At 42.4% G+C, this 25187-nt stretch overlaps 1 protein-coding gene, 1 long non-coding RNA gene and 1 pseudogene across 4 annotated transcripts; all 3 read right to left on the bottom strand.

The window, feature by feature from the left end:
• Positions 1-1378: 1378 nt before the first annotated feature.
• LOC310848071 (C-X-C chemokine receptor type 1-like) lies at positions 1379-24405 on the bottom strand. Of its 2 annotated transcripts, XM_083746672.1 has the most exons (3): positions 22144-24405; positions 14365-14416; positions 1379-2503 (listed from the first exon to the last, which is right to left on the bottom strand). In XM_083746672.1, the coding sequence occupies exons 1-3, from the start codon at positions 22260-22262 to the stop codon at positions 1391-1393; spliced, it is 1284 nt and encodes a 427-aa protein (XP_083602798.1). In that variant the 5' UTR covers positions 22263-24405; the 3' UTR covers positions 1379-1390. The 2 variants fall into 2 exon arrangements, with proteins under 2 accessions (XP_083602798.1, XP_083602797.1); XM_083746671.1 differs by lacking the exon at positions 22144-24405 and having other exon boundaries at positions 14365-14767.
• Positions 7333-9444, bottom strand: LOC310825831. The gene is made up of 2 exons (XR_014555549.1): positions 8302-9444; positions 7333-8256 (listed from the first exon to the last, which is right to left on the bottom strand). It is a non-coding gene; the product is annotated as an uncharacterized lncRNA (long non-coding RNA).
• LOC310849091 (C-X-C chemokine receptor type 1 pseudogene) lies at positions 10417-12055 on the bottom strand (annotated as a pseudogene). The gene has a single exon. The product of its transcript is annotated as a C-X-C chemokine receptor type 1 pseudogene (transcript).
• Positions 24406-25187: the final 782 nt, after the last annotated feature.

Genomic DNA, 25187 nt, shown 5'->3' with positions numbered 1-25187 from the left:
GAGGCAGGTCATAGTGATGTCATTAAGCATGACACATTAAGCATCAACTACAGGCACCGAGAGCAAGTCATTCAAATAGAACACATGAAGTCTAACAAATGTGCAAATACGTCACTAGTTGGAAATTAAAATAGAAACTTTAGTGTTCCTACGTCCAGCTGAAATGAGGGGGTCTTTTTTTTTCTCACCTCCTAATACAGCCTATGCTTTTTGGGGACTGCCCTTGTGAAAAATCATTGCCAATGATGCAATTGCTGTTCCGTACTGTATGCATTTAATTTCCTTCTGACCTCCCTGAATCTACACACACACCCCTACGCTTATGCCATTATGCAATTTTTTATTCTTTCGGATGCCACAAGATATTATTGCTTGTTCAGAAAACAACAACAAAGAAAAGACATTTAAGAGTTCATAAGAAAACTTAACAACAACATACAATATTGCTTGCAGTGCAGGGCTACCTTTCTGACATATACAATATATTTTTTATTTTTATTTTATTTATTTATTTACATATAAAAATATGTATGTATAAACCTCTGTTCAGAAAAAGGGCAGTTTACAACAATCATACACAAAACCACGTGATAACAACCATATGAAAAAATAAAATCAGAGGTCAACTAAGAATTACGGAAGGATATTTTCTATATTGTCAGCAAAAGCTTAGCAGCATACAAATGTTTTCATAGGTGTTTAAAAATTAGAACAGAAATCAATATTTAATATTATCATAGTATGAAGAACAGTTGCAGAGAAAAAAAACACCACAGAATTCAAATTATTTTTTGTTACAAGATTAAGGGTTACCATAAAGTGTTAAAAAACATAAACATCTGTTTTCTAATTAATGTGAGTGTAGAAACAGGACTGTTTGTGCCAAAGGATGTGTTTAAAGCATTTGCTAGAGGGTTCGTGACTGACTTTAAGCATAGCACTGCAGTTTACAGCAGAAACATATTTCTATCAAGATGTATAAATATATTTGATTTAAAGTATACTAAAGACAGATCTATAAAATAATGAATTAAAAGTAGAAAGGGAATTTAGTTTGCCTACTCTCTATATATCGCATTTTTACTTAACCACATATAAAAATGATGGCTACATCCACTCAAAGTTTTGTCACAGCATTCTACTTTAGACAGAATGGTGGTAAGAGAACAGGAGATTGTTTGGACATTGTTTATAAGGAACTCTGTATTAGCACTGCTGAATCTCCACTAATATTGGCAAAATAGTGGTTGGTTTTTTTAGCATTTCAGTGGTATCATCTTATTGGACCTGATTTTTGAAGTCTACAAAGACCTTCATTGTAACAGTGGCTGGACATACTCTGTCTTGAGTGGTCCGTTTCTCCCTTTTTTTCTCCCCCCCCCCCAGCCTATTACAGAGTTGTAGAGGTGATGCCAGAGGTGGATGAGAAGGAGGAACCCTTTCTAAATCGAGTCAAGGCTTCTTTGCTGATGATGCCTCTTGTGACCAGGATCTTGAGGAAGTTGTTCCGGAACTTCTGCCCTATGAAGGCATATATGATGGGGTTTATGCAGCTGTGAGCAAATCCCAGGATTTCAGTACCCGAAAGGGCTGCATTGATGCTGCGGTGGCGGCTGCAGCTTTCAGCAATAGCTGCCATCCTCATCAAGGTATCAGCAAGCAGAGAAATATTGTAGGGCAGCCAACAGACCAGAAAGACCAGCACCACAGCCAAGATGACTTTCATGGCCTTCTTTTTTTGACTGTTCTTGGTCTGGTAGAGTCTGTGTACCGTCACACCATAGCAGAAGAGCATGATGATCAAGGGAAGAATGAAGCCAAACGTTTGAGGCAGGATTCTCAGTTTCACCCGAATGTCAGATGTTTGATTCCATCCAATATTTTCATAACAAACCCATTTCATCTTCTCAGTTGGCAAGAATGCCTCATGGAAGATAATTACAGGAAGGGAGAGGATGAGGGAGAGCAGCCAGATGCCAACGCAGACAAATCTGACCCAGCTCCTCTTCTGAGTGACTGCCCGAGTAGCGTGAACTATTGCCAGGTAGCGATCCATGCTGATACTGGCCAGCAGGAGGATGCCACTGTAGAAGTTGACTTCCTTCAGGAGTGACAGGATTTTGCACACGGGAGTGCCAAAGATCCATTCATGCGCTCTATCTACAGCCCAGAAAGGCAAGGTGAGTGCAAAGAGGAGATCGGCAATGGCAAGGTTCAGAAGATAAACATCTGTGGCAGAACGGTTTCCTTTGCTGTAGGCAATCACCAGAACCACCAGGGAGTTCCCCACCAGGCTCAGAAGGCATGTCAGGCCATAGATGAATGCCACTAGGTATTTGAACACAGGTGGCATAACATCTATTCCGCAGGGTGCTTTTGCTGCTACGCTGTTAGGGTTGAAAGTGCCGTAGTAGTCACTGTAATTAGCATCTAGATCTAGGTCCGAAAGATCCAAATCAGAAAGCACAAATGTATTTGCCATCCTTGAGGTCTTGCTGTGGACCTGCATAGAGTTTGAAGCCAAAACAGACACATGAACAAGTTCATTAAGATCAAGAGATTATGTATCTGTTATACATGGATCAGATTTACCATTGTCATTTTCAAAATGCTTCAAAAAGTTACAGCTCACCAGAAGTAAAACACACACGGCTCCATATTGGTATCTTAAGCCCCACAATCACCTTGGAGTGGCCTAAATGTGCCCTGGCCATTGGTCTAAAATGTCGCATTTCTTTCACTGTTTGCCTGCGAGGTAGTCCATTGTTAATACTGAATTCCCACAGTTCTCATGTTAAGGAGAACATAGGATAACCAGCCTCATATACCCCAAATACTTAAGTCTGATTAATTCATGAAGGGGTTAATTGTCCAGTCAGACTTAGCTATGCTACTTCCCCTTACCTTGGAAGGAAATGGGCAATCAAGTCTTTGTTAGCCTTACTCTACCTGTGAACTAAGCATGTAAGGAGGTTTGCAGCTCAGCCTCATGGCTTTTACCAACCTCTTGGTAAGGATTTAGAAAGTTTTATCACTTTGTAACTAAGCTACGTTTTACTGCCTGTGCAACTTTTCTGTTTGGTGTATGAAAAAGCACATGAATCTGATCTTTGGAGAGTTTGTTAGTAAATCATTTTTTAACCTACCAAATGTTTGGTCTTTTCCTATGCTGGGGAAAGAGGGAGAATTTGGAAATATTTTTTTAAGAGGACATGTTGGAACTCACTCGGAAGAGCATACTTTAAAGGTCCAGCAGCCTATATATATCCACCCTTCACTTTGTAGCATATTTTGTGACTTTAAATCTCTGCTGCGGACTATTTTGTGGGGTGGGGTGGAAAATGGGGTGAAGAGGAAATGGCACAGAGTTTTCTGGGAAAGGCATTTAAGGAAAGGCACAAAGGAAAACTGCTGAGGGTGCAGCTTGGGGATAAGTAGTGTGGACTGGGAAAGGGTGTGGCCTGGGGAAAGTGTCAATGTCCAGAGAGACATTTGGCCCCAGTCTGAGGTGTCGCCTCACTTAGGTATGAGAATATATACTTGACTGCCTTTTCCAAAAAAACGCATTGATTTGATGCAACTAACCAGGCTTCCTTCCATACAAAAGCAGAACTTTAAGGCAACATAGATATGGTAGCTAGAGTCTAGAGAGATCCCAGCTATGCAGTTTGAATGCCGGACCATTCATAAGTGAGATGACATTGCTTCAACCCTTTCTAGGATTTTTTCTCGTCACGTTCCTTATCACAGAAATCAGATCTTTTTGAGAAGTTGGTTTATTGTGCAAGACCTCCCGATGAATCATAATGTGTAACTTGAATTTGGGAGTATGTAATTGAATCCTACCCCAAAATAACAACCATCTTTCTACTGTGAGGACCACCTCACTTACCACACATTCCCTTTGCAATATGAACCTACCCATGGTAGGGAAATTGATATCTGTGTACACCAGGGCTCTTCTTTGGCCTTTGACTCCATTTCCCATCAGCCCCAGCCAGCATGGCCAATGGTCAGAGATGATGGGTGCTGTAATCCAGCATTATCTGCAGAGCACCACATTGGCTATATCTCGTATATACTGCACACCATCATATGTGAAAACAGATCAAGTGTTTATTTTTATGTGATAACTTCGAAACACCTGTCATAACCACTGCCAAACATACACACGTGCTATTTTGCTCTCTTCCTGTGGAGAGGATATGTCTGTGTAGCAAAACTACATGTGTGAAGTTTCACCTTTACGGCAATGTGGGGAAATCTGTGCCAATAACTTGGTTGCTTTTGCTGTTCTTGCAATAGGAAGTGTGAGCACACCTCTTTCCCAAGATGCACAGCATGTTTGCTTTAGCAGGTCTGCCATGCAAGTCTCATTTCTGAGGTCTGCATTAATACCCAGTGTACCTGAAAACTATGGGCTGCTTCATGTCCGGCACTGACCTCTGTTCTCTGATTTAATGCTGGGAAACAGCCAATACTGGAGAGATTACTCCTTTCAATGGATAATCAAAATCCAGGCTGACTCATTTATGTGCGAAGAAAAGTCAACCTATAGTGACATTCCCCAATACAGAGGCGTAGCAAGGTAAGGTGGTACCCAGTGCGGGAAAAAATTGTCACCTCCCCCCCATCAATGACTCAGGGTAGGCTTGGGAGTTGCAGGCAGGCGGTGTGCCGAATGTCACCCTGAGCGCGCCTCCCGCCCGCAACTCCCAAGCTTCCCCCTCAGCGATGACACCCAGGGCAGTTCACCCCCCACCCCCCTTCCTACGCCTCTGCCCCAATATTCTTATTTTTTGTATGATTTATAAATTAATTTGTGGTTTTGAGTTCAATATAAATTTGGACATCTTGGTAGGAAACAGAAATTGTTTGGCTCGGGAGCTTCCATTGAAATAGCTTCCTGTTGTGATTAGATGCTTCTTTGGACTGATAGTATAAACTCTCTTTTGCTCTGCTAGCTAGTCCAGTGGAATCCAGCACAATTGCTACATAGCCAGGCCCCACATGAGAGTTCAGTGTGCATCACTGAGTTCGAATGTTGCAAAGAGTTAATTGTGTGGAACGTTGCAATGCCTATCTCTGTAATGTAAATCACTAGAAAATTCAAAGGTGCAGCTGCTGTCTTTCTGACTTACGAAAAGCAAGGTATTGAGAGTGCTGTATGAGCAACAGCTGTAGTAAATAATTGTTGCAATTGCTGCTGATAATTCTATCTCTATATCATCACCAGTTGCAGGATCCTTCTCTAAGCAACCTTCCCCTCTCAGAAGTCATTCTGTATCAAATCTGTGATCTCAGTCTACCCCACATGAGAGACGCCTGGTGTTCAGTATCAAGTGCATCACTTTGTATTCAAAATTATCCATTAGTATATTATTATTATTATTATTATTATTATTATTATTATTATTATTGCCTTCCCTTCACCATAAAGTCCCAGGATGGGCTACAACAATTACAACACAACATTAAAATCCAGTATCACATAGTATTAGACATCTCTGTGTATATTTTGTTTCTGATTATTATTTAAAATTGGAAATATTGTATGCTCAGTTGCAAGATAAACTATGATCAGTGCTGTGATATCACATGTAAAATGGGTTTTAGACTGCTATAATTTAATATGCTGTTCAAAATAATATTTAGTAAGATTTGAGTCTGCCGACTGGCATTGCAATACAAGTCAGATACAATCATTATGATCAACAGTGAGGATCACACCATCAAAATTCTACAGCTGCTTAACTTTTATTTTCTAGCCTGTTACACATTTATGTAGAACTTTAGCACGCTGGAATACCAAGTCTTGCCTATCAATGCATTGTTCCCAATATATTAATATATTGTCCTTATCATCATTCTTATCCTCAACCTCAATCCCATGCAGAGTTAGGCAGAGTCATCCACTTACCCGCCTGCTTTAGAGAATTGTCTTGAGAGCACAAAAAATGTGATGCTGAAAGTTCGTGTTTTCTAGGAGGAACTGGCCTTTGCAAAACTTCCCTCCAGAAAGCACACCAAGTCCTCCTTTCTATTACTTAAGAAGCTGGGTGAGGAATAGGCTGTGGAGGACTATAACAGGAAACAGCTCCAGCTGTGAGAAGTATACTAGTAGGTGGCTCGTTCAGTTCCTTCACTTTGATTACCCCAACATGATGCTGAACATGGTTACTAGTTCACAGCTCGTTCCTTGCAGATGTAAGATCAAGCTGTTCAGTCTGATATAGTGCAGAAACTCATCTACTGCTGTAGACAGTGTTTAGAAAATCTGTCTGCATACACTGAAAAATTCTAATGCAATCCTTGAAAATACTGTGATGGACTTCCATAACCATAAAAAGCATGTCCTGTTTCAGATCTGCCAGAGAGGGAAAAGCGTATTTTTAAGGACATTGTTGTTTATGATAGAGTTCAGGGGCTGCAACTGGAGGACATGATAACTGAAGGGTGTAGGGCAAATTGAAGCTCCCTCTCTTTGAAAATGATGACGTATGATTCAAATGACCCCCCCCCCCTATTTTTATCACTGAATGCATATACAGTAGAAGGAGATTCAATTATTTACCAATTTTGAACTGGAGTTGTTCTAAGTATATAGTTATTTCTGTATTCTGGGCCAGAAGACAAGAGTAATTATTTCTGTGAGATGACATGTGAGTGACAAGCCTGAGTGAAGGCACTCACAGATTACCTGTTTGTTGCTTTCTTTTCTTCTTGATTTGTTTCTTGATTTGTTTGTGGGGAATTTAGATGATGTGTTTGCAGGGAAGTTAGATGACATGTCAACGCAAGTGGTTTCCCACATGTTCCAGGGCATCTCCCCATGACTTTCCTTAATTGCAAAAATTTGATATTTGGGGCTCAAGACCTCCCAATCAAGTATACTATTCCATCCTAAATTTTCAATTATGTGACTGAATCTCATCTCCAAATAGTGACAGTCTGAAAGTTCTTTTAGTTTCCTTTGCTGGACCAACACAGCATCCATCAGTACACACAATTTCTGCCCACAAATCGTTCTCTGCTTAAAGGGCTATGAAACCACATCAGAACTGCAATCACTGACAGGAAGATGGAAAGCAATTTAAAGATTTCACCAAATAATATTTTGCCATCCTAGCTGCCGGACTGGCATGCAGGAAATAATATGTGTCCCTTGATGCTCTCCTTACAACTCCCCAGCAGAGGGAACTATTGCTTGAATATCAAGCAGAAAGTTTGGATGTTTTAGGGAAGCTACTTCAAATGTGAATGATTTCTGGCAATTTTTTGCTGGTGCAGGGATGATGGGATGCTCATCAAAAAAAAACACAACAATGGGACTTTTGTTTTTTTATAATTGTTATTAAATTTTCAGTTTTGCAATTTCAAATAAACATTTTACAAACTTTAAAATATCCAATGACTTCCCGCCTTCTCTTTCCATGGTTCATTTTGCATATCTTACACCCCTGCATATTTTATAATAACCATTCCAATCGGTTTTCCACTATTACATCCATCAATAATTATTTACTCTGTTGAATTATCTTAATGCTGCCAGTGTTTTCAGCTGTACACAGTTATTTTCCATATACTCAATATATTCCATATTTTCCATATACTCAATATATTCCATATTTTCCATATACTCAAACAACATTTCCAATCTTCTTTAAACGTATATTCTTCTTGGTCTCTTATTCTATATGTTAAATCTGCAAGTTGTGCATATTCTGTCAACTTAAGTTGCCAATCCTGTTTAGTTGGGACCTCACTCACTTTCCATTTTTGGGCTAACGAAACATGGGCCACAGTTGTTGTGTACATAAATAACCTCCTCTGACACCTGGGTAGTTCAGTCTCTATATATTTTAGAATATATATATTCTATATATATTTTAAGTTTTACATAAATAGAAAGGTCATGGATTGAGCTTTGGGGGGCGCATTTGATAACCATTTGGCCACATTGTTTACCATTTTTTAAATTAAAAAAAACTAATACTCTGTGTGTGCATATATTTGTGGGTATGACCACTGGTAAACAAAAGCTGATGCCATAATAAATATGTTAGCCTATGGTGCCACAAGACTCTTGTGTTGTTTTTGCTACAAAGATTATACTTGATCTTTTCACACCTCACTGTCAGGCTGGCTAGCCAGTTTATGTGATTTCTGTTGCAATTGTGGCTCCTGGCCAAAAATGCACATATCCTCTGCAAATTCTGTTTCACAGTCACGCCCTTTACAGCAGCCTTACCCAACCTAGTGCCCTCCAGATGTTTTGGACTACAACTCCCATCAGCCAACTGGCAGGGACTGATGGGAGCTGTAGTCAAAAACATCTGGAAAGCACCTGCTTGGGAAAGACTGCTTCAGAAACATGGCTTCTGGCTGATCATGACTTCTGCTCCAGCTCCAGCTCTGCACTGTGTCCTATGAGTGGTGTTGCCCTAAATGCTAAGACGTCTGGTGTAGAGCCTAGCTTCTCCATCGCCTTTCTGCCTGGTGACCCTTGAAGACTGTACTGCCATCATGCCCCGAGTTGAATTCCCAGCTAGGAAAGGCCCTGCTCCTTCATTTGGGGCTGCCCACCTTGGCCATGCTTGACTTGCAAATAATGTTCTCAGGAGTTGTTCCCAAAAGCCTATTTCTGCTTTCATAAAGCTTGATTTGTTTTTCTGTGAATGTTTTCACACAGAGAGAGCAAATATTGTCCTTCTGGCCCCTCCTGTTAGCTTTGGGGGTGTCTCTCGCCTTTTAGATACATTGGTAACTGAAGTCTTGCTGACAGGTAGAACCACATAATTGTTTTAATAGGGATCATAAAGACTCTCGGCTCATATAACAATGTCTCATAAAATGCAAATCACTGAGATGGGAAAGGCTGATCTTATCCACCACTAAATAGCACACTACCCTTACCCCCTGGGCAAGGGAAAATATGCAGATGGAGTTCAGCAGGCCAAAAAGGAAGCTTCCTACATACTACGGATGCTGTATTTCCTGACCTATAACAGAAGCTTCTCCCCATAAAAAGTTGGGTGACTTGAAATGTAGTTGGCTTCAAATGTTTCAAGTTAGGTCATTCATGAACCACATTTTCAGTAATGAACAATCCTTATGAAGGAACAGGTTTGTTTATGCAATGGGATGCATTTAAAGCAGTTGCTAAGGGGTCAGTTACTGACTTGAACATAGCTCTGCAGTCAAGATTACAGTAAAATCAAATTTCTATGATGACCACATTCAATTTAAAATATACAAAAGGCAGTTCTACAAAATAAGGAATTAAAGGTAGAGAGGGGATTAAGTTTCCTTGCTCTGTGTATTTTATTTTTAGTTAAGCTCATATAGAAATGATAGCTACATCCAGTCAAAATTTTATCACAGGATTCTATTTTGGACAGAATGGCTTTAGCAGAACAAGAGATGGTTTGGATTGTTTATAAGAAACTACAGTGGTGCCCCACAAGACGAACGCCTCGCAAGACGGAAAACCCGCTAGACGAAAGGGTTTTCCGGGGTGTGTATATATATATATATATATGCAGGTTTTGGTGTCCTCGGGTGTCTTCCCGTGTAAAAGTTGGGGTGTCTAGGCGACGTTTCGACGAGGTCTCACTTGTCATCTTCAGGCTGGTGCTTTCGGCTTCTTGTTACTGGAACAGAGCGGGATCTCAATGTTTGAGTTCCTATAAATACTGTAGAGGGGGTGTGGTGTCTAGCCTCCAATGTTCTGGGCAGAGAGGAAGTTCCCAGGCTAGTGTGCCTTTTCTTCTTTTGTTCCTTAATTACTTGAGAGATACCTTGAGTGATTTCTTGAGTGATATCCTGAGATTTCTTGAGTGATATCCTGAGTATATATATTGAAGGGTTTTTTTTGTAAATTACAATACAAATAAAGAAACAAGATAACACATATCATGACATATTTTCTTAACTTCTTTGGACTGCCTCGCATCTCCCGCTCCTGCGTTCCTAATTTATAAATATCTAACCAGCAATTTATCACCTTATTTCCATTCTTATTATCTAATTTTCCAATATTGTGTCTCAAATTTTCGATATCATTTATTCAAACCTTAAAAGTTTAAATTTAACCTAATAATTATCCAAAATTTGGGTTTTCCGTTTTGGAGGCGCTTCGCAAAACGAATTTCCCTATGGGCTTGCTTCGCAAGACGAAAATGTCTTGCAAGTTCCTGCGGGGTTTTTCTCCTCCCCCCCCCTTTTTCTAAGACGCTAAGCTGCTTATCAGCTGATCCGATAAGCCGCTAAGCTGCTAAAAGCCGCTAAAAGCTGCTAAAAGCCGCTAAGCCGCTAATAGCGCTAAGCCGCTAAGCCGTCAATGGGCGAAAAAACCGCTAGACGAAGAAGACGCGGAACGGATTCTTTTCGTCTTGCGAGGCACCACTGTATATATAATATGCATGGCACAGAAGAGCATGATGATCAAAGGAAGAATGAAGCCAAACATTTGTGGCAGGGTTCTGTTTCACCCTCATTTCAGCTGTTTGATTCCATCCTATTTTTTCTTCCCCCCAGGCTATTACAGAGAGGTAGATGAGAAGGAGGAACCCTTTCTAAATCGAGTCAAGGCTTCTTTGCTGATGATGCCTCTTGTGACCAGGAAGTTGATCCAGAACTTCTGCCCTATGAAGGCATATATGATGGGGTTTATGCAGCTGTGAGCAAATCCCAGGATTTCAGTACCCGAAAGGGCTGCATCAATGCTGTTGCGAAGGTCACAGCTTTCACCAATAGCTCCAGACCTCATTAATGTATCAAGAAGCAGAGAGATATTGTAGGGCAGCCAAGAGACCAGGAAGACCAGCACCACAGCCAAGATGACTTTCATGGCCTTCTTTTTTTGACTGTTCTTGGTCTGGTAGAGTCTGTGTACCGTCACACCATAGCAGAAGAGCATGATGATCAAGGGAAGAAAGAAGCCAAACGTTTGTGGCAGGATTCTCAGTTTCACCCTAATGCCAGATATTTGATTTCAGCCAATATTTTCGTGACAAACCCATTTCATCTCCTCGGTTGGCAAGAAAGCCTCATGGAAGATAATTACATGAAGGGAGAGGATGAGGGAGAGCAGCCAGATGGCAACGCAGACAAATCTGACCCAGCTCCTCTTCTGAGTGACTGCCCGAGTAGCGTGAACTATTGCCAGGTAGCGATCCATGCTGATACTGGCCAGCAGGAGGATGCCGCTGTAGAAGTTGACTTCCTTCAGGAGTGACAGGATTTTGCACACGGGAGTGCCAAAGATCCATTCATGCGCTCTATCTACAGCCCAGAAAGGCAAGGTGAGTGCAAAGAGGAGATCAGCAATGGCGAGGTTCAGAAGATACACATCCGTGACAGAACGGTTTCCTTTGCTGTAGGCAATCACCAGAACCACCAAGGAGTTCCCCACCAGGCTCAGAAGGCATGTCAGGCCATAGATGAATGCCACTAGGTATTTGAACACAGGTGGCATAACATCGATTCCACAGGGTGCTTTTGCTGCTACGCTGTTAGGGTTGAAAGTGCCATAGTAGTCATAGTCACTGTAATTAGCATCTGGATATAGGTCTGAAAGATCCAGATCAGAAAACAGAACTGTCTTTGCCATCCTTGAGGTCTTTGTCTGGGTCTGTGTAGAGACACAAGAACAAGTTCATTAAGATCAAGGGGTTCTATATCTGTTATACATGGACCCAATCTAAGTTTAACCATTCTCAAAATGCTTGAGCATTTTAACAAAGAATTTAAAACTGCTGCAACTTAAATCCTGCATATCAGTCAATGTTACACAAGAACCAAACAGCAGAGCTTAAAGGAACCTGGCACTCATCTAACAATTCCATTTCCTGCTACCACTCAAAACCTTTTGCTAAACGAAGTAGCTTTTGGAATCCATATACAGTGGTACCTCGGGTTAAGTACTTAATTCGTTCTGGAGGTCCGTTCTTAACCTGAAACTGTTCTTAACCTGAAGCACCACTTTAGGTAATGGAGCCTCCTGCTGCTGCCGCGTCGCCAGAGCCCGATTTCTGTTCTCATACTGAAGCAAAGTTCTTAACCTGAAGCACTATTTCTGGGTTAGCGGAGTATGGAATCCTGAAGCATATGTAACCTGAGGTACCACTGTAATACTGTGCTGCATGCAGAAAACTCTGCTACAAGTGGCAAGAGTTTGCTTTGGGGCAGAAGTGGAATTGTCTTCAGAATGATTCAAGGAGAGCCAAAACAGACACATGAACAAGGCTACGTATCTGTAATATATGGATAGAATCTAAGTTTAACAATTCTCAAAATGCTCAAGCATTTTTTAAAAGTTGAAACTTCAGCATCTTAAATTCTGATGTTGGGAGCATAACAAGTAATGTTATGCAATAACCAAACAATGGATCTGAAAAGAACCTGACACTCATATAACAATTCCATTCCCTGCTACAATGCAAAACCTGTTGCTAAACAAAGTAGCCCTTTGAATCCATATTATACTGTGCAATGTGCAGGGAATCCTGCCGGAGGTAACCAAAAGAATTATCAATTTGGGGGGCAACGTGGTGGTGGAATAGTTTCTAGACTGATTCAGTGAGAGGTTACTGAATAAAAACATCTACTTAGGAATCTGGTGCCATTGGCTCAGCAGGCACATTTATTCAGAATACCACAGAGAAAAGAAGATGGATATAGCTCGGAAGAAAGCAATAAATAAAATATAGTTGATGACATTGGAGAGGATTCCACCCCCACCCCCCACCCCGAACTGGGAGGATAGTGGCACACAATTTGGATAATTTCTACCGGCTTTGAAAGTATTTGAACAAGCATGTCAGAAACAATTTGGCTATTGATGGCAATCCCATGTGCACTTTCCTGGGAGTAAGACCCATGTAACAAAGTGGGTGTTATTTCCAAGTAAATATGTATTGTATTGCAGTGTGGACTTATCCCATGAAAAAACACCCTGAAAATCTAAAGGAGATTCATTGATTACTTCCTTCTACTGCTCTTATGCTGTTGACCTCATGGTATGAGGAAAAGCAACCCATCAAGATCATGTATTCATTAACTCAGACCAGAGTCCTATGTCAATGTTGAACGAAAATTAAACAGTCTCTGTTGTGATGTTTTGAAACTTTAGATTAAATTAAATTTATTTCTTTTTTTATTTGCACTGCTCTAACACTGTATAATCTTAATTGGTTTGCCAAGCCTATCATCATTATCTTAACAAACTTTCAAGGAACTCTGGTTTGTTCTAGTTCCGTTCCTTCCGGGTTTATACTGAATTTAATTTCCAGATCAAAAGCATACCAGTAACACTGTTTGGGGAACCTGCAATTTATAAACAAGTGTTGCATTTGAAGAGAATTTAGTAAGAAGAAAAATAAACTGCCACATTGGCAGTAAGGTTATGAATGGCTATGGAACTGTTTGCACACCAAACATTTTAAGCACACACCCCACCTGAAAGGCTGGATTGACCACTTCAGCAGACAGTCTCCAATCTTACAAATTTAAAACCATGGGCACCTGACTCCCAATCCTATAACATCACCCTCTTCATAGGCATATTTATCAGCGATTACCGCCATCATTATTAACACATTCTAGGATAAGTGTCTACAGAAGAGCAGCCACTATCCCTCCATTTCAACAAACTTTAAGAACTGCTCTTCCCACCACAATAATATTTTTTTAGCTCTTCTCTGTCGAGGCACCTGCCATTCAAGTTTCAGCCAAACCCACCAGTCCCACAAGCAATTGTTTTTTTTTAAATTAAAATAAAAGCCTTTCCCTCTCTCCAAGTATTCACCCTCACATTTCAACAGAACCCCCACAAAATTATCCCCCCCCCATTATCATTATTAACACACATGTATTCTGGCATAAGCAGGTGGTACTCAGTGTTAGTCCCATTCACATGATTAACTTAGGTTCATTAAGTTCAATGGTTTACTCTGAGTAGGACGTAGCTGAATTCAATGCAGCATGCATAGCAGAGGTGGGGAAATCTCCTTTAGTCCAAGAGCCATCATCCATTCTGGACAAGTTTCCGAGGTTCAAGTGGGCATGAATTTTAGTTTCAATACAACGTTTTAAAATATACAGCTTGAAACTAAAATGCAACCCCCCCAAAAAACAACAACTGTGAGAGGGCATTTTCTATCTGCAGCTTCATATTTAAATCAAAGAACAAGCACACAGAGAGCATTTTTAAATTTACACCCCCAAAATAAAATCAAAGGAGAACTATATAGGTTGCAATTTCAGCACATGACTCCAGAATTGGGAAAAGTATTATTTTCTACTTCCTGCACCCTAGTTTTGCAACAAAAGCAAGCAAGAAAAGGGGTTTTGCCTTCTTACCTCGGTCACGGAAACTTGTGTGAAGAGCTCTTCCCCAGTCCTCTGCCCTGCACTCAAGAAACAAAAGTAAAACAGATCCTCTTTCACCCTCACACAGAAGGCAGGCGAAACAGAGAAAATGGACAGAAGGTTCTCACTCATCAGGTATTGTGGGTGACAGGAGGGGGGGGAATAGACCATGGCTTTGGCCCCAGGTATTATGGCTATTAATTAGGGATGATGGGAGATGTAGTATACAACATCTGAAGGGCATCATGTTGGCTACACTTGTGCTAGGGACAAAGACTGTGGATGCTGGGAAGTGGTCCACCAAATGTCTCTGAATAGACCACAATCAAGCAGGGATGAAGGCAACAATACATCTCGCATGTTGCCTCCATGTGTCCTTTGCAGGAGCATCTTGCTGACTATTGTTGGGTGAATTTTTGGTCCGATACAGCAGGGCTCTTCTTAAGACTTGATTTAAATAAGACTTATTCCCAAGGAAATAAGTATGTGTGCATATAACTGCAGCATCAGCTCTGCCGTAGTCTGAATATTTTCAAACTTGTTCTAGTGTACAATAAAAATGTAAAATGCATCCAGAATATTGGAAAAAACATTCCAATGGATGTTTAGGGAAAGCTTTGGTCAACTGCACATAAGATTTCCCCCTTCATGGATCACTGCCTTGCCGTGGCGAAGGGGCTTGAAGAACTCAGAGAAGCTATGAACTATGCCGAGCAGGGCACCCAAGATGAACAGGTCATAGTGGAGAGTTTTGACCAAACGTGATCCACCTGGAGGAGGAACCGGCAAGCCACTCCAGTATCCCTGCCAAGAAAACTCCATGGACAAAGACAACAGGCATATAAAAGATATGACGCTGGAAGATGAGCCCCTCAGGTCGGAAGGCGTCCAACATGCTACTGGGGAAGAGCGGAGGGCAAGTACAAGTAGATCCAGAGCTGATGAAGCGGCTGGGCCAAAGCCGAAAGGACGCTCAGTTGCGGATATGCCTGGAAGCGAAAGGAAAGTCCAATGCTGTAAAGAAAAATATTGCATAGGAACCTGGAATGTAAGAACCATGAACCTGGGTAAGTTGGAGGTGGTCAAAAATGAGATGGCAAGAATAAATATTGACATCCTGGGCATCAGTGAACTAAAATGGACGGGAATGGGTGAATTCAGTTCGGATGACCATCATATCTACTACTGTGGGCAAGAAACCCATAAAAGAAATGGAGTGGCCCTCATAGTCAACAAAAGAGTGGCGAAAGCTGTACTGGGATGCAATCTCAAAAATGATAGAATGATCTCGATACGAATCCAAGGCAGACCTTTTAACATCACAGTAATCCAAGTTTATGCACCAACTACTTGTGCTGAAGAAACTGAAATTGACCAATTCTATGAAGACTTACAAGACCTTATAGAAGTGACACCAAAGAAGGATGTTCTTCTCATTATAGGGGATTGGAATGCTAAAGTAGGGAGTCAAGAGATAAAAGGAACAACTGGCAAGTTTGGCCTTGGAGATCAAAACGAAGCAGGGCAAAGGCTAATAGAGTTCTGTCAAGAGAACAAGCTGGTCATCACAAACACGCTTTTCCAACAACACAAGAGACGACTCTACACATGGACATCACCAGATGGGCAGCATCGAAATCAGATTGATTATATTCTCTGCAGCCAAAGATGGAGAAGCTCTATACAGTCAGCAAAAACAAGACCTGGAGCTGACTGTGGCTCAGATCATCAGCTTCTTATAGCAAAATTCAAGCTTAAACTGAAGAAAGTAGGAAAAACCACTGGGCCGGTAAGATACAATCTAACTCAAATCCCTTATGAATACACAGTGGAAGTGAGGAACAGGTTTAAGGATTTAGATTTGGTGGACAGAATGCCTGAAGAACTATGGATGGAGGCTCGTAACATTATACAGGAGGCAGCAACGAAAACCATCCCAATGAAAAGGAAATGCAAGAAAGCAAAGTGACTGTCCAATGAGGCCTTACAAATAGCAGGGGAGAGAAGGCAAGCAAAATGCGAGGGAGATGGTGAAAGATACAGGAAATTGAATGCAGATTTCCAAAGAATAGCAAGGAGAGACAAGAAGACCTTCTTAAACGAGCAATGCAAAGAAATAGAGGAAATCAATAGAGTGGGAAGAACCAGAGATCTGTTCAAGAAAATTGGAGATATGAAAGGAACATTTCGTACAAAGATTTCCATAATAAAGGACAAAAGTGGAAAGGACCTAACAGAAGCAAAAGACATCAAGAAGAGGTGGCAAGAATACACAGAGGAATTATACCAGAAAGAAATGGATGTCCCGTATACCCCAGGTAGTGTGGTTGCTGACCTTGAGCCAGACATCCTGGAAAGTGAAGTCAAATGGGCCTTAGAAAGCACTGCAAATAACAAGGCCAGTGGAAGTGATGGTATTCCAGCTGAACTATTTAAAATTTTAAAAGATGATGCTGTTAAGGTGCTACACTCAATATGCCAGCAAGTTTGGAAAACTCAGCAGTGGCCAGAAGATTGGAGAAGATCAGTCTACATCCCAATCCCAAAGAAGGGCAGTGCCAAAGAATGCTCCAACTACCGCACAATTGCACTCATTTCACACGCTAGCAAGGTTATGCTTAAAATTCTACAAGGAAGGCTCAAGCAGTATGTGGACCGAGAACTCCCAGAAGTGCAAGCTGGATTTCGAAGAGGCAGAGGAACCAGAGACCAAATTGCAAACATGCGCTGGATTATGGAGAAAGCTAGAGAGTTCCAGAAAGACATCTACTTCTGCTTCATTGACTATGCAAAAGCCTTTGACTGTGTCGACCACGGCAAACTATGGCAAGTTCTTAAGGAAATGGGAGTGCCAGATCACCTCATCTGTCTCCTGAGAAATCTCTATGTGGGACAAGAAGCTACAGTTAGAACTGGATATGGAACAACTGATTGGTTCAAAATTGGGAAAGGAGTACGACAAGGCTGTATTTTGTCTCCCTGCTTATTTAACTTATATGCAGAATTCATCATGCGAAAGGCTGGGCTGGATGAATCCCTAGCCGGAATTAAGATTGCCGGAAGAAATATCAACAACCTCAGATATGCAGATGACACAACCTTGATGGCAGAAAGTGAGGAGGAATTAAAGAACCTTTTAATGAGGGTGAAAGAGGAGAGTGCAAAATATGGTCTGAAGCTCAACATCAAAAAAACGAAGATCACCTCCTGGCAAATAGAAGGGGAAGAAATGGAGGTAGTGAGAGATTTTACTTTCTTGGGCTCAATGATCACTGCAGATGGTGACAGCAGCCACGAAATTAAAAGACGCCTGCTTCTTGGGAGAAGGGCAATGACAGGCCTAGACAGCATCTTGAGAAGTAGAGACATCACCTTGCCAACAAAGGTTCGTATAGTTAAAGCTATGGTTTTCCCAGTAGTGATGTATGGAAGTGAGAGCTGGACCATAAAGAAGGCTGATCGCCGAAGAATTGATGCTTTTGAATTATGGTGCTGGAGGAGACTCTTGAGAGTCCCATGGACTGCAAGAAGATCAAACCTCTCCATACTGAAGGAAATCAACCCTGAGTGCTCACTGGAAGGACAGATTGTGAAACTGAGGCTCCAGCACTTTGGCCACCTCATGAGAAGAGAAGACTCCCTGGAGAAGACCCTGGAGAAGACCCTGACAAGGAGAAGGGGACGGCAGAGGACGAGATGGTTGGATAGTGTTTTCGAGGTTACCAGCATGAGTTTGACCAAACTGCGGGAGGCAGTGGAGGACAGAGGTGCCTGGCGTTCTCTGGTCCATGGGGTCACGAAGAGTCGGACACGACTAAACGACTAAACAACAACAACAACATAAGATTTCTCTAAATATGGGTATAAGAGAGGATTGTTACCAAGTCATACCTAGATGGTATATTAGGTAAAGGTAAAGGGACCCCTGACCATTAGGTCCAGTCACAGACGACTCTGGGGTTGTGGCGCTCATCTCGCTTTATTGGCCGAGAGAGCCGGCGTACAGCTTCCGGGTCATGTGGCCAGCATGACTAAGCCACTTCTGGCAAACCAGAGCAGCGCACGGAAATGCTGTTTACCTTCCTGCTGGAGCGGTACTTGCACTTTGACATGCTTTCAAACTGCTAGGTTGGCAGGAGCAGGGACCGAGCAACGGGAGCTCACCCCATCTTGGGGATTCGAACCACTGACCTGATCGGCAAGCCCTAGGCTCTGTGGTTTAACTCACAGCGCCACCCATGTCCCTGGCTTAGATGGTATATTACCCCTGCAAAAATACATGAAATAAACAGAATCTACCAAGCCACATGCCAGAAATGAGGGTCAGTGTGGTGTAATGGTTAGAATGGTATGACGCGGACCTCAGAGAGCAAGGTTCAAATCCCTACTCAGCTATAAAGCTTGCTTATTTGGAAGGTTCTGTGAAGAAAGATCATGTGGAATTGGCTTCCTACTCATTGGCAGCAACAATAATGTTATATGTTCTTATATGCACAGAGTGGTATGATAGAATTTGGGGTTATGTTTTGATGCCAAAGTTAGCATCCTTTGTTAGATCTAGAGAACAAAATCAAAGACAGAATTATTTTTTGTCAATGTGGAATACCTTTATTCAACATTGTAGGAGATATGGATTACAAGTAACTTTTTGAGAAAACCCTTGAGAAGTGCTATGAAATGGGTTTTCGGCCAAGCCTTGCACTAAAGTGGAAAGATCACAGCATGTTTTTTTTTTTTCACTATAAGCAGGGTGGAGCCATTTCTTTGTTTAAGGATTACACCAGTTAAAAGAACCACAAAGGCGGAAGCTGCTACTGGGAAAGATGTTTTTTTTTTGCCCTCATATGTTCTGCAAATTTTCCGGCTAGGAGTCTTTCATGGTGACTACCCATCTATCTGAATTTTCCCATGGAGACCAATCCCACACACTCCCAGATTACCAAATCAATCAGCAAATTGCTAAAACTATAGTTTAAAAAACTACATGCCTTGGAAGCCGAATGTTTACATGATAGAGGAGGAAACTCTTAACCACAAGGGTTTGATACAATGAAGCTGTTGATGGCTTTTGGCTCCAGCTTCTGTGGAATGTGTTCCAATATAATAATGACCAGGAAGCAAAGATCCGGTAACATATGCTAAATTCATTAAGGCTTTTGAATCTGAAAGGTTCATTTTAAAGAATACTTCCACACCCATTCTCATCACACATTTGGCCAAAGAGGTGGGCTGATCTAGATGGTTTTAAAAGTTAATGGCACAATTCTATGCATATTGACTGAGAAGTAAGCCCTAGTGTATTCAATGGGGCATACTCCCTGGTGTGTTTAGGAACATAGCCTACCATCAAAATTGAGTGCTTGTTGAACTGTCAGATGAAATGGGCAAGAAACAGCAAGAAACCACTGCTTTCCCACTATTTGTTAAGGAAGCAAAGCTGACAAACAATTTTGCTTTAGAAGGGAAGACTTGCAGGTGGGGGTAGAGATTTGTGAACCTCTCAGTTTCAGTTTCTTTCCATTTCCTCATTTTTCCAATCTTCAGTTTGCCAGATTTCCACATCAGTTTGTAATGTTTTTGTTTTTTTAAAAGACCTCATGAAAATTCATCAACACCTTAGTGTGCATCTTGATTAATTGGTGTGACCATAGAATAGCACACAGTAGAGAGACAAGGACAACCACAAGTCCTTGCAAGATTACACACAGTCCTTGCGTTAGACATCTTAAAGAAAACGTTCTTTTTAAAACATGGTTGGCAAACTTTTTCTGGCCCATTGATTATCAGCCGCTGGAAGCCTGGGATTGGAATGAATGTAACTTTACACATAGGTGTGTGTGCGCGCGTGCTTGCACACACATAAAAAAGGTAAAGGTAAAGGTACCCCTGCCCGTACGGGCCAGTCTTGACAGACTCTGGGGTTGTGCGCCCATCTCACTCAAGAGGCCAGGGGCCAGCGCTGTCCGGAGACACTTCCGGGTCACGTGGCCAGCGTGACAAAGCTGCATCTGGCGAGCCAGAGCCGCACACGGAAACGCCGTTTACCTTCCCGCTGGTAAGCGGTCCCTATTTATCTACTTGCACCCGGAGGTGCTTTCGAACTGCTAGGTTGGCAGGCGCTGGGACCGAGCAGCGGGAGCGCACCCCGCCGCAGGGATTCGAACCGCCGACCTTTCGATCGGCAAGTCCTAGGCGCTGAGGCTTTAACCCACAGCGCCACCTGCGTCCCTTTTGTATGCACACACATACAACACACAAATACCACACATAACATGCACAAATCCTGCATATATAGCACACAAATCACATGTGCAGCCACACATCTAAGTGCACATGCCGGTGCACCTCTCTATCTCACATACACTCTGGAGGAAAGTTAGTTCTCTCAAATGGTTTTTTATTATTATTCACAGAAGTATCTGGACAGAGGATATGGTAACATTTCCACCCCTCCCCATTCCAGTAGCTGTGCTGGTGGTTGAAACCCCACCTTTTATTCTTCACAAGCAGAGAGGTTTTGTCTCCCCATCTCAGTGCCGAGCATCCAAGCAGTGCTTGGTTGATAAAGCACACTCTGCCCACTGTTTAGAGAACACTCTCAAAAAAGCAAATAGAGCACCTTACCTCCCCATCTCAGCCCTGAATACCACAGCACTGAGATCAGGCAACAACACCTAGGAGGTGACAGGCTACTTCCTGTAGCTTTACAGGCCGGATGCAACCTGAAACTTAGCCACCCTTGCCTTTCAACGTCATCACTCAGTGTGGCTCTATTAGGGTTGTAGTCCTATACATAGATGAAAAAAGCTCCATGAAGCAGGCCTCTGGGCAGAGGTTATTTAGAAACAGCTCTGGATGTGGAGGGGATGTTTGGCTTTGCCAGGAATTGTTGACACAACGAGTAAAATTTAAAATCCAACCTACTCCACCCCACCCAATCCTCATTGTAAATAACTGTGGGTTTTCACTGTCAATTGCCAAGAAGAGTTATTTATTGCAAGCCATGTAATAAAAACAAAAGGTAGAACAGTGTTCTTATTGTGGACAGCCATTACTACGTGAGGGAAAAGGGGCTCCACCTGTTTGCTTACTAGGGAGTGTGTGTTTGCTGGAGGGACGGGGGCCAGATTTACTCTTCCTTGTGAACTCTGATTTCTGAAGGGTGGAGAAATACACCTTTGACATATTCCCCCAAAATGCATAGTAAAACAAGTCAGTACTGTATTATTATTTTCATTTTTTAAATTATTTTAATTTTACTGCAAATTCATGAGGAATAGGGAGAAGGGGGGGGAGGGAACTAGCTAAAAAAACAAGGGGGGAAAACACCTGTCAGCTCACATTAACAATACAATAACCATCACTACATCCATTTTAATTTACAGATTTAAAAGACGATTAGACAAATTCGCAGAGGATAAAGCTACCAGTGGCTACCAGCCATGATGGCTATGCTCTGCCTCCACATAGTTGGAGGAAGTAATGCTTCTGAATGGGAACTGCAGGAGTGGAGAGAGCTCGTGCAGCAACAGACTCTTCTTATGTTCTTACACGTAAAGCTCCGTAAATGCCATCCAAATGTTCAATGGTATCCAAGTATGGTTAGCATTTATTAAAAGTGTGCTTAAACGCAGCTAGGAGGTTAAAGACTTCAGCCCCTTGTATAACAGATGAGTTTGGAGTGCAATAGTTTTACTTCAACAACCCTCCCAACATCCTGCACAAGAGCTGTATTACATTTTAAAGTTGGTAGTGAGTAGCAAGACTCACATGCAGGTCTGGAAATTCCCAACCCAGCACTCATTGGCACTATAATGCCCACCAATATCTTCCTGGATGATTCCTGAGGTCATCTCGGTGCCCACAAACACAAGGTTGGTGACCCTCATGCACAGGATTCTTTTCTTTTCTTTTTAGATCATTTCTGTAAAATTTAACTTTACCCCAAAACCTATTAAAGCATTTTCAGTCTATCTTAAAACATAAAGTAAAATGCTACAATGTATTCTGAATTAAAATGTATAAGGAGAATCAAATCCCAAACACAACAAAGATCTGCATTTAAGGCAGTTAACAGAAAAACTAAATATTCCTACACTCAAAATTTGCAAATAAAAATCAAATACAAAAAGACAGTAAACCTTTTTAAAATCAGGGTTCAATTCCCCCCCCCTCTAGCAATGCTCCTGTGTCTTCAAGAACTACATGATAGGCAGAGATTCAGTATGGAAAACGCTCTGAATTTCTGTCTGCTAGGCAGCTGTCAAAGGTGCAGGACTGGGAAAATCAGGTGGCAATGTAATTCTGTTTGGCACCACTGCTTTCCAGCAATGCCTCCCCCTCTGTGGAAATAGCAGAGCTGAGCAGTACAGTTGTTGGCAGCACACAAGAGCAAATGTTACTGGGCTTATCTACACAGTTATCATGTTGCACAATGAGGAAAATGGAAGTATATGGGGAGCAGTGCCGGATTTATGTATAGGCTAAGTAGGCTGAAGCCTAGGGCCTCTAAATCTAGGGGGCCTCGCCAGCCCTCCCACTCCTCAGCCGGCACTCTCCCCTCTCTCAAAATTGCAAACCCAAGACTTCATGCAAGGGCAGGGCAACTCAGGCCCAGCAACTATTAGACTCAGGGCTAGCCAGTGGGGTCCAATTTGAAGCGGTGGGATGCAACTTGATTTATTTTATTTTATTTTTTTGGTAGGGCCCCAGTTCACAGCCAAACTCTGCTATATCTTATAGATATAAATAAAATCCATCTAGATTGCCCTGGTGCAGGGGCCCCCTTAAGAGCAGCCCGTGGGGCCCAATTTGGCCCAATTGCCTTAAGGTCAGCCCTGTTGAGACTGTGCAGGGGTTGGACTGACAAGCCCTGCACCTTCTAGGTCCCTGGTGTCACCATTCAGAGTACAGACTCAAGGACTTGTTATGGAAATAAGGGGGGCACTTATTGGAAATCAGTTTTGTCACCTCTTCCTGCCCCCAAACCCTGAGATATCGAGCCCAGCCACCTTTTATTCACAGTCACATAAGCACTACACTACAGAATGGCCATAAACTTGTACGTTCAACCGCTGAAATATATACCCAATATGTAGCAATGGAGATTTATGTTACTACTTTATGAATGAACTTTGTGTTTTATGAATGGACTCTGTATTTTTTGAATTACCTAAGAACCACCAATAAGGAGCTCTAGAATCTGACAGCTAACCAATTGGGTACTACCAAACAGCGACCCCTATTGCTGAAAGCAGGTAACCATCTGGGAATGCTTCAGCTCAGCCTTTGCACTGTGGACTGAACACCCTCTGCTGTGCAGATAATGGAGAAAGCTCATAAACTGTATCCCTTCTGGCATCCTGGCCAACTCAATTACACTGGTGTAAACACTGGTGCACCAGAAGCACAGAATAGCAGCAAATAAAATCCGCTCATACGTCAGCAACTAATAAGACTTGTCAACCAGTTCTTCCAAATCTTCCTAATTTATAAAGCTCCAAAATACAGGCCAAAAGAGACCAGGTCTGGGAAGAGTGAGGCATACAATGGGCACCACCAGTGAAAAGGCCCTGCTCCATGTAACTCCTGCCCTGTCGTTTGATAGACTGCCCACTTGCTCTCCATCTTGACATGGAATGCTCTCTATTGGAGTCTCCAGGTCCAGTACAAAGACCATAAGAAGGGAGAGCAGGGACCTTGAAGGTCCCAACAGCTGTTAAGCAAGCAAGCAAGCACAGAGGTCACCTTCATCACAGCCAGGACGCCTATGTCCTGGCCTGCACCCAATCTTGTTTTTGTACAATCTTGTTTGTCCTCAGTAACCAAAATTATATTATCAAGATATACAAGCAGAAAAGTTGTTTTCCTTCATTTGCAAGGAATCGTACAAAATGACGTGGCACCAATAAAGAAAAGTTCCAGGGTGGCAACAGAAAGCAAACTAAAAACGCTTTTGCAGTTCATCAAAACTATCCAGCAACATCAAGTTATAGGAAAACTGGTGCTAGTAACAGTAATCCTTCTGGTTGGTTAATTGGTTTGGCAACTTCCATGCACATGACGTGTGATGGTAATTATTTCTCCCAAGTGTTAAATAACTGATGAGAGGCAGCTGCAGGAGAGCTATGAGATTCAGGTGAGAGTCAGGTGCCTTGTCAATCCCAGCAGGTATATAAGAGGACGACCAGCCTGCCCAGGCCTGGGGGGGGGGGGGGGAAGAGGAGGAGGAGGGAGAGACGGACGGACGGATGGACTTTTTTGCATCTGGATTTTTAACTTTTGCAATAAACCTCATTGCAATTTGGATCCTTTAAAAATATTTTCAATATATGTTTATCTTGTCTTAATTGCTGTTTTATCACGGATGCATCTGTAGCACTGGGATCTTTTGGGAGGCAGAACGCGATATAAATTTAACAAATAAAAAAAATCACATAGCTATCTCAAGAAGAACCCCGTGAGGCAGGTTAGGCAATGCCTGGCCTAAGCTCATCCAGGGCGCTCCAGGGCGGAATGGGGATTTGCATGGGGTCTGCCAAGAGTATTGACACTTCAACCAAGACACCCCTCTGGATGCCTGAGCTACCCAGCAGGCGCGTGGCTGGACGCAGCAGAACTGTCAGCAGGAGGCGGCGGCACACGCTTCCCGAGGTCACGCACGCGGCCGGCAAGAAAGGACCATCTGGCGGCACGCGCGAAGCTACAGCGGGGCGAGGGGGGCCTCCGGGACGGCAGCCGTCAATCATCATCAGCAGGCCCGACACCAAGCAGCACGCGCGCGCAGCCCACCGGAGACGTGAATAGCGCGAAGG

Source organism: Podarcis gaigeae (assembly GCF_964106915.1).
Source record: "Podarcis gaigeae genome assembly, chromosome: 1".
Classification (NCBI taxonomy): Eukaryota; Metazoa; Chordata; class Lepidosauria; order Squamata; family Lacertidae; genus Podarcis; species Podarcis gaigeae.
This window is presented reverse-complemented; position numbering and strand designations above follow the sequence as displayed.

Coding starts and splice junctions, on each gene's coding strand:
- LOC310848071 (XM_083746671.1), bottom strand. CDS start 14,544: ATGGTCTATTCCCCCCCCTCCTGTCACCCACAATACCTGATGAGTGAG. Junction 2,504..14,364: donor CACAAGTTTCCGTGACCGAG/GTAAGAAGGCAA, acceptor AACTCTATGCAG/GTCCACAGCAAGACCTCAAG.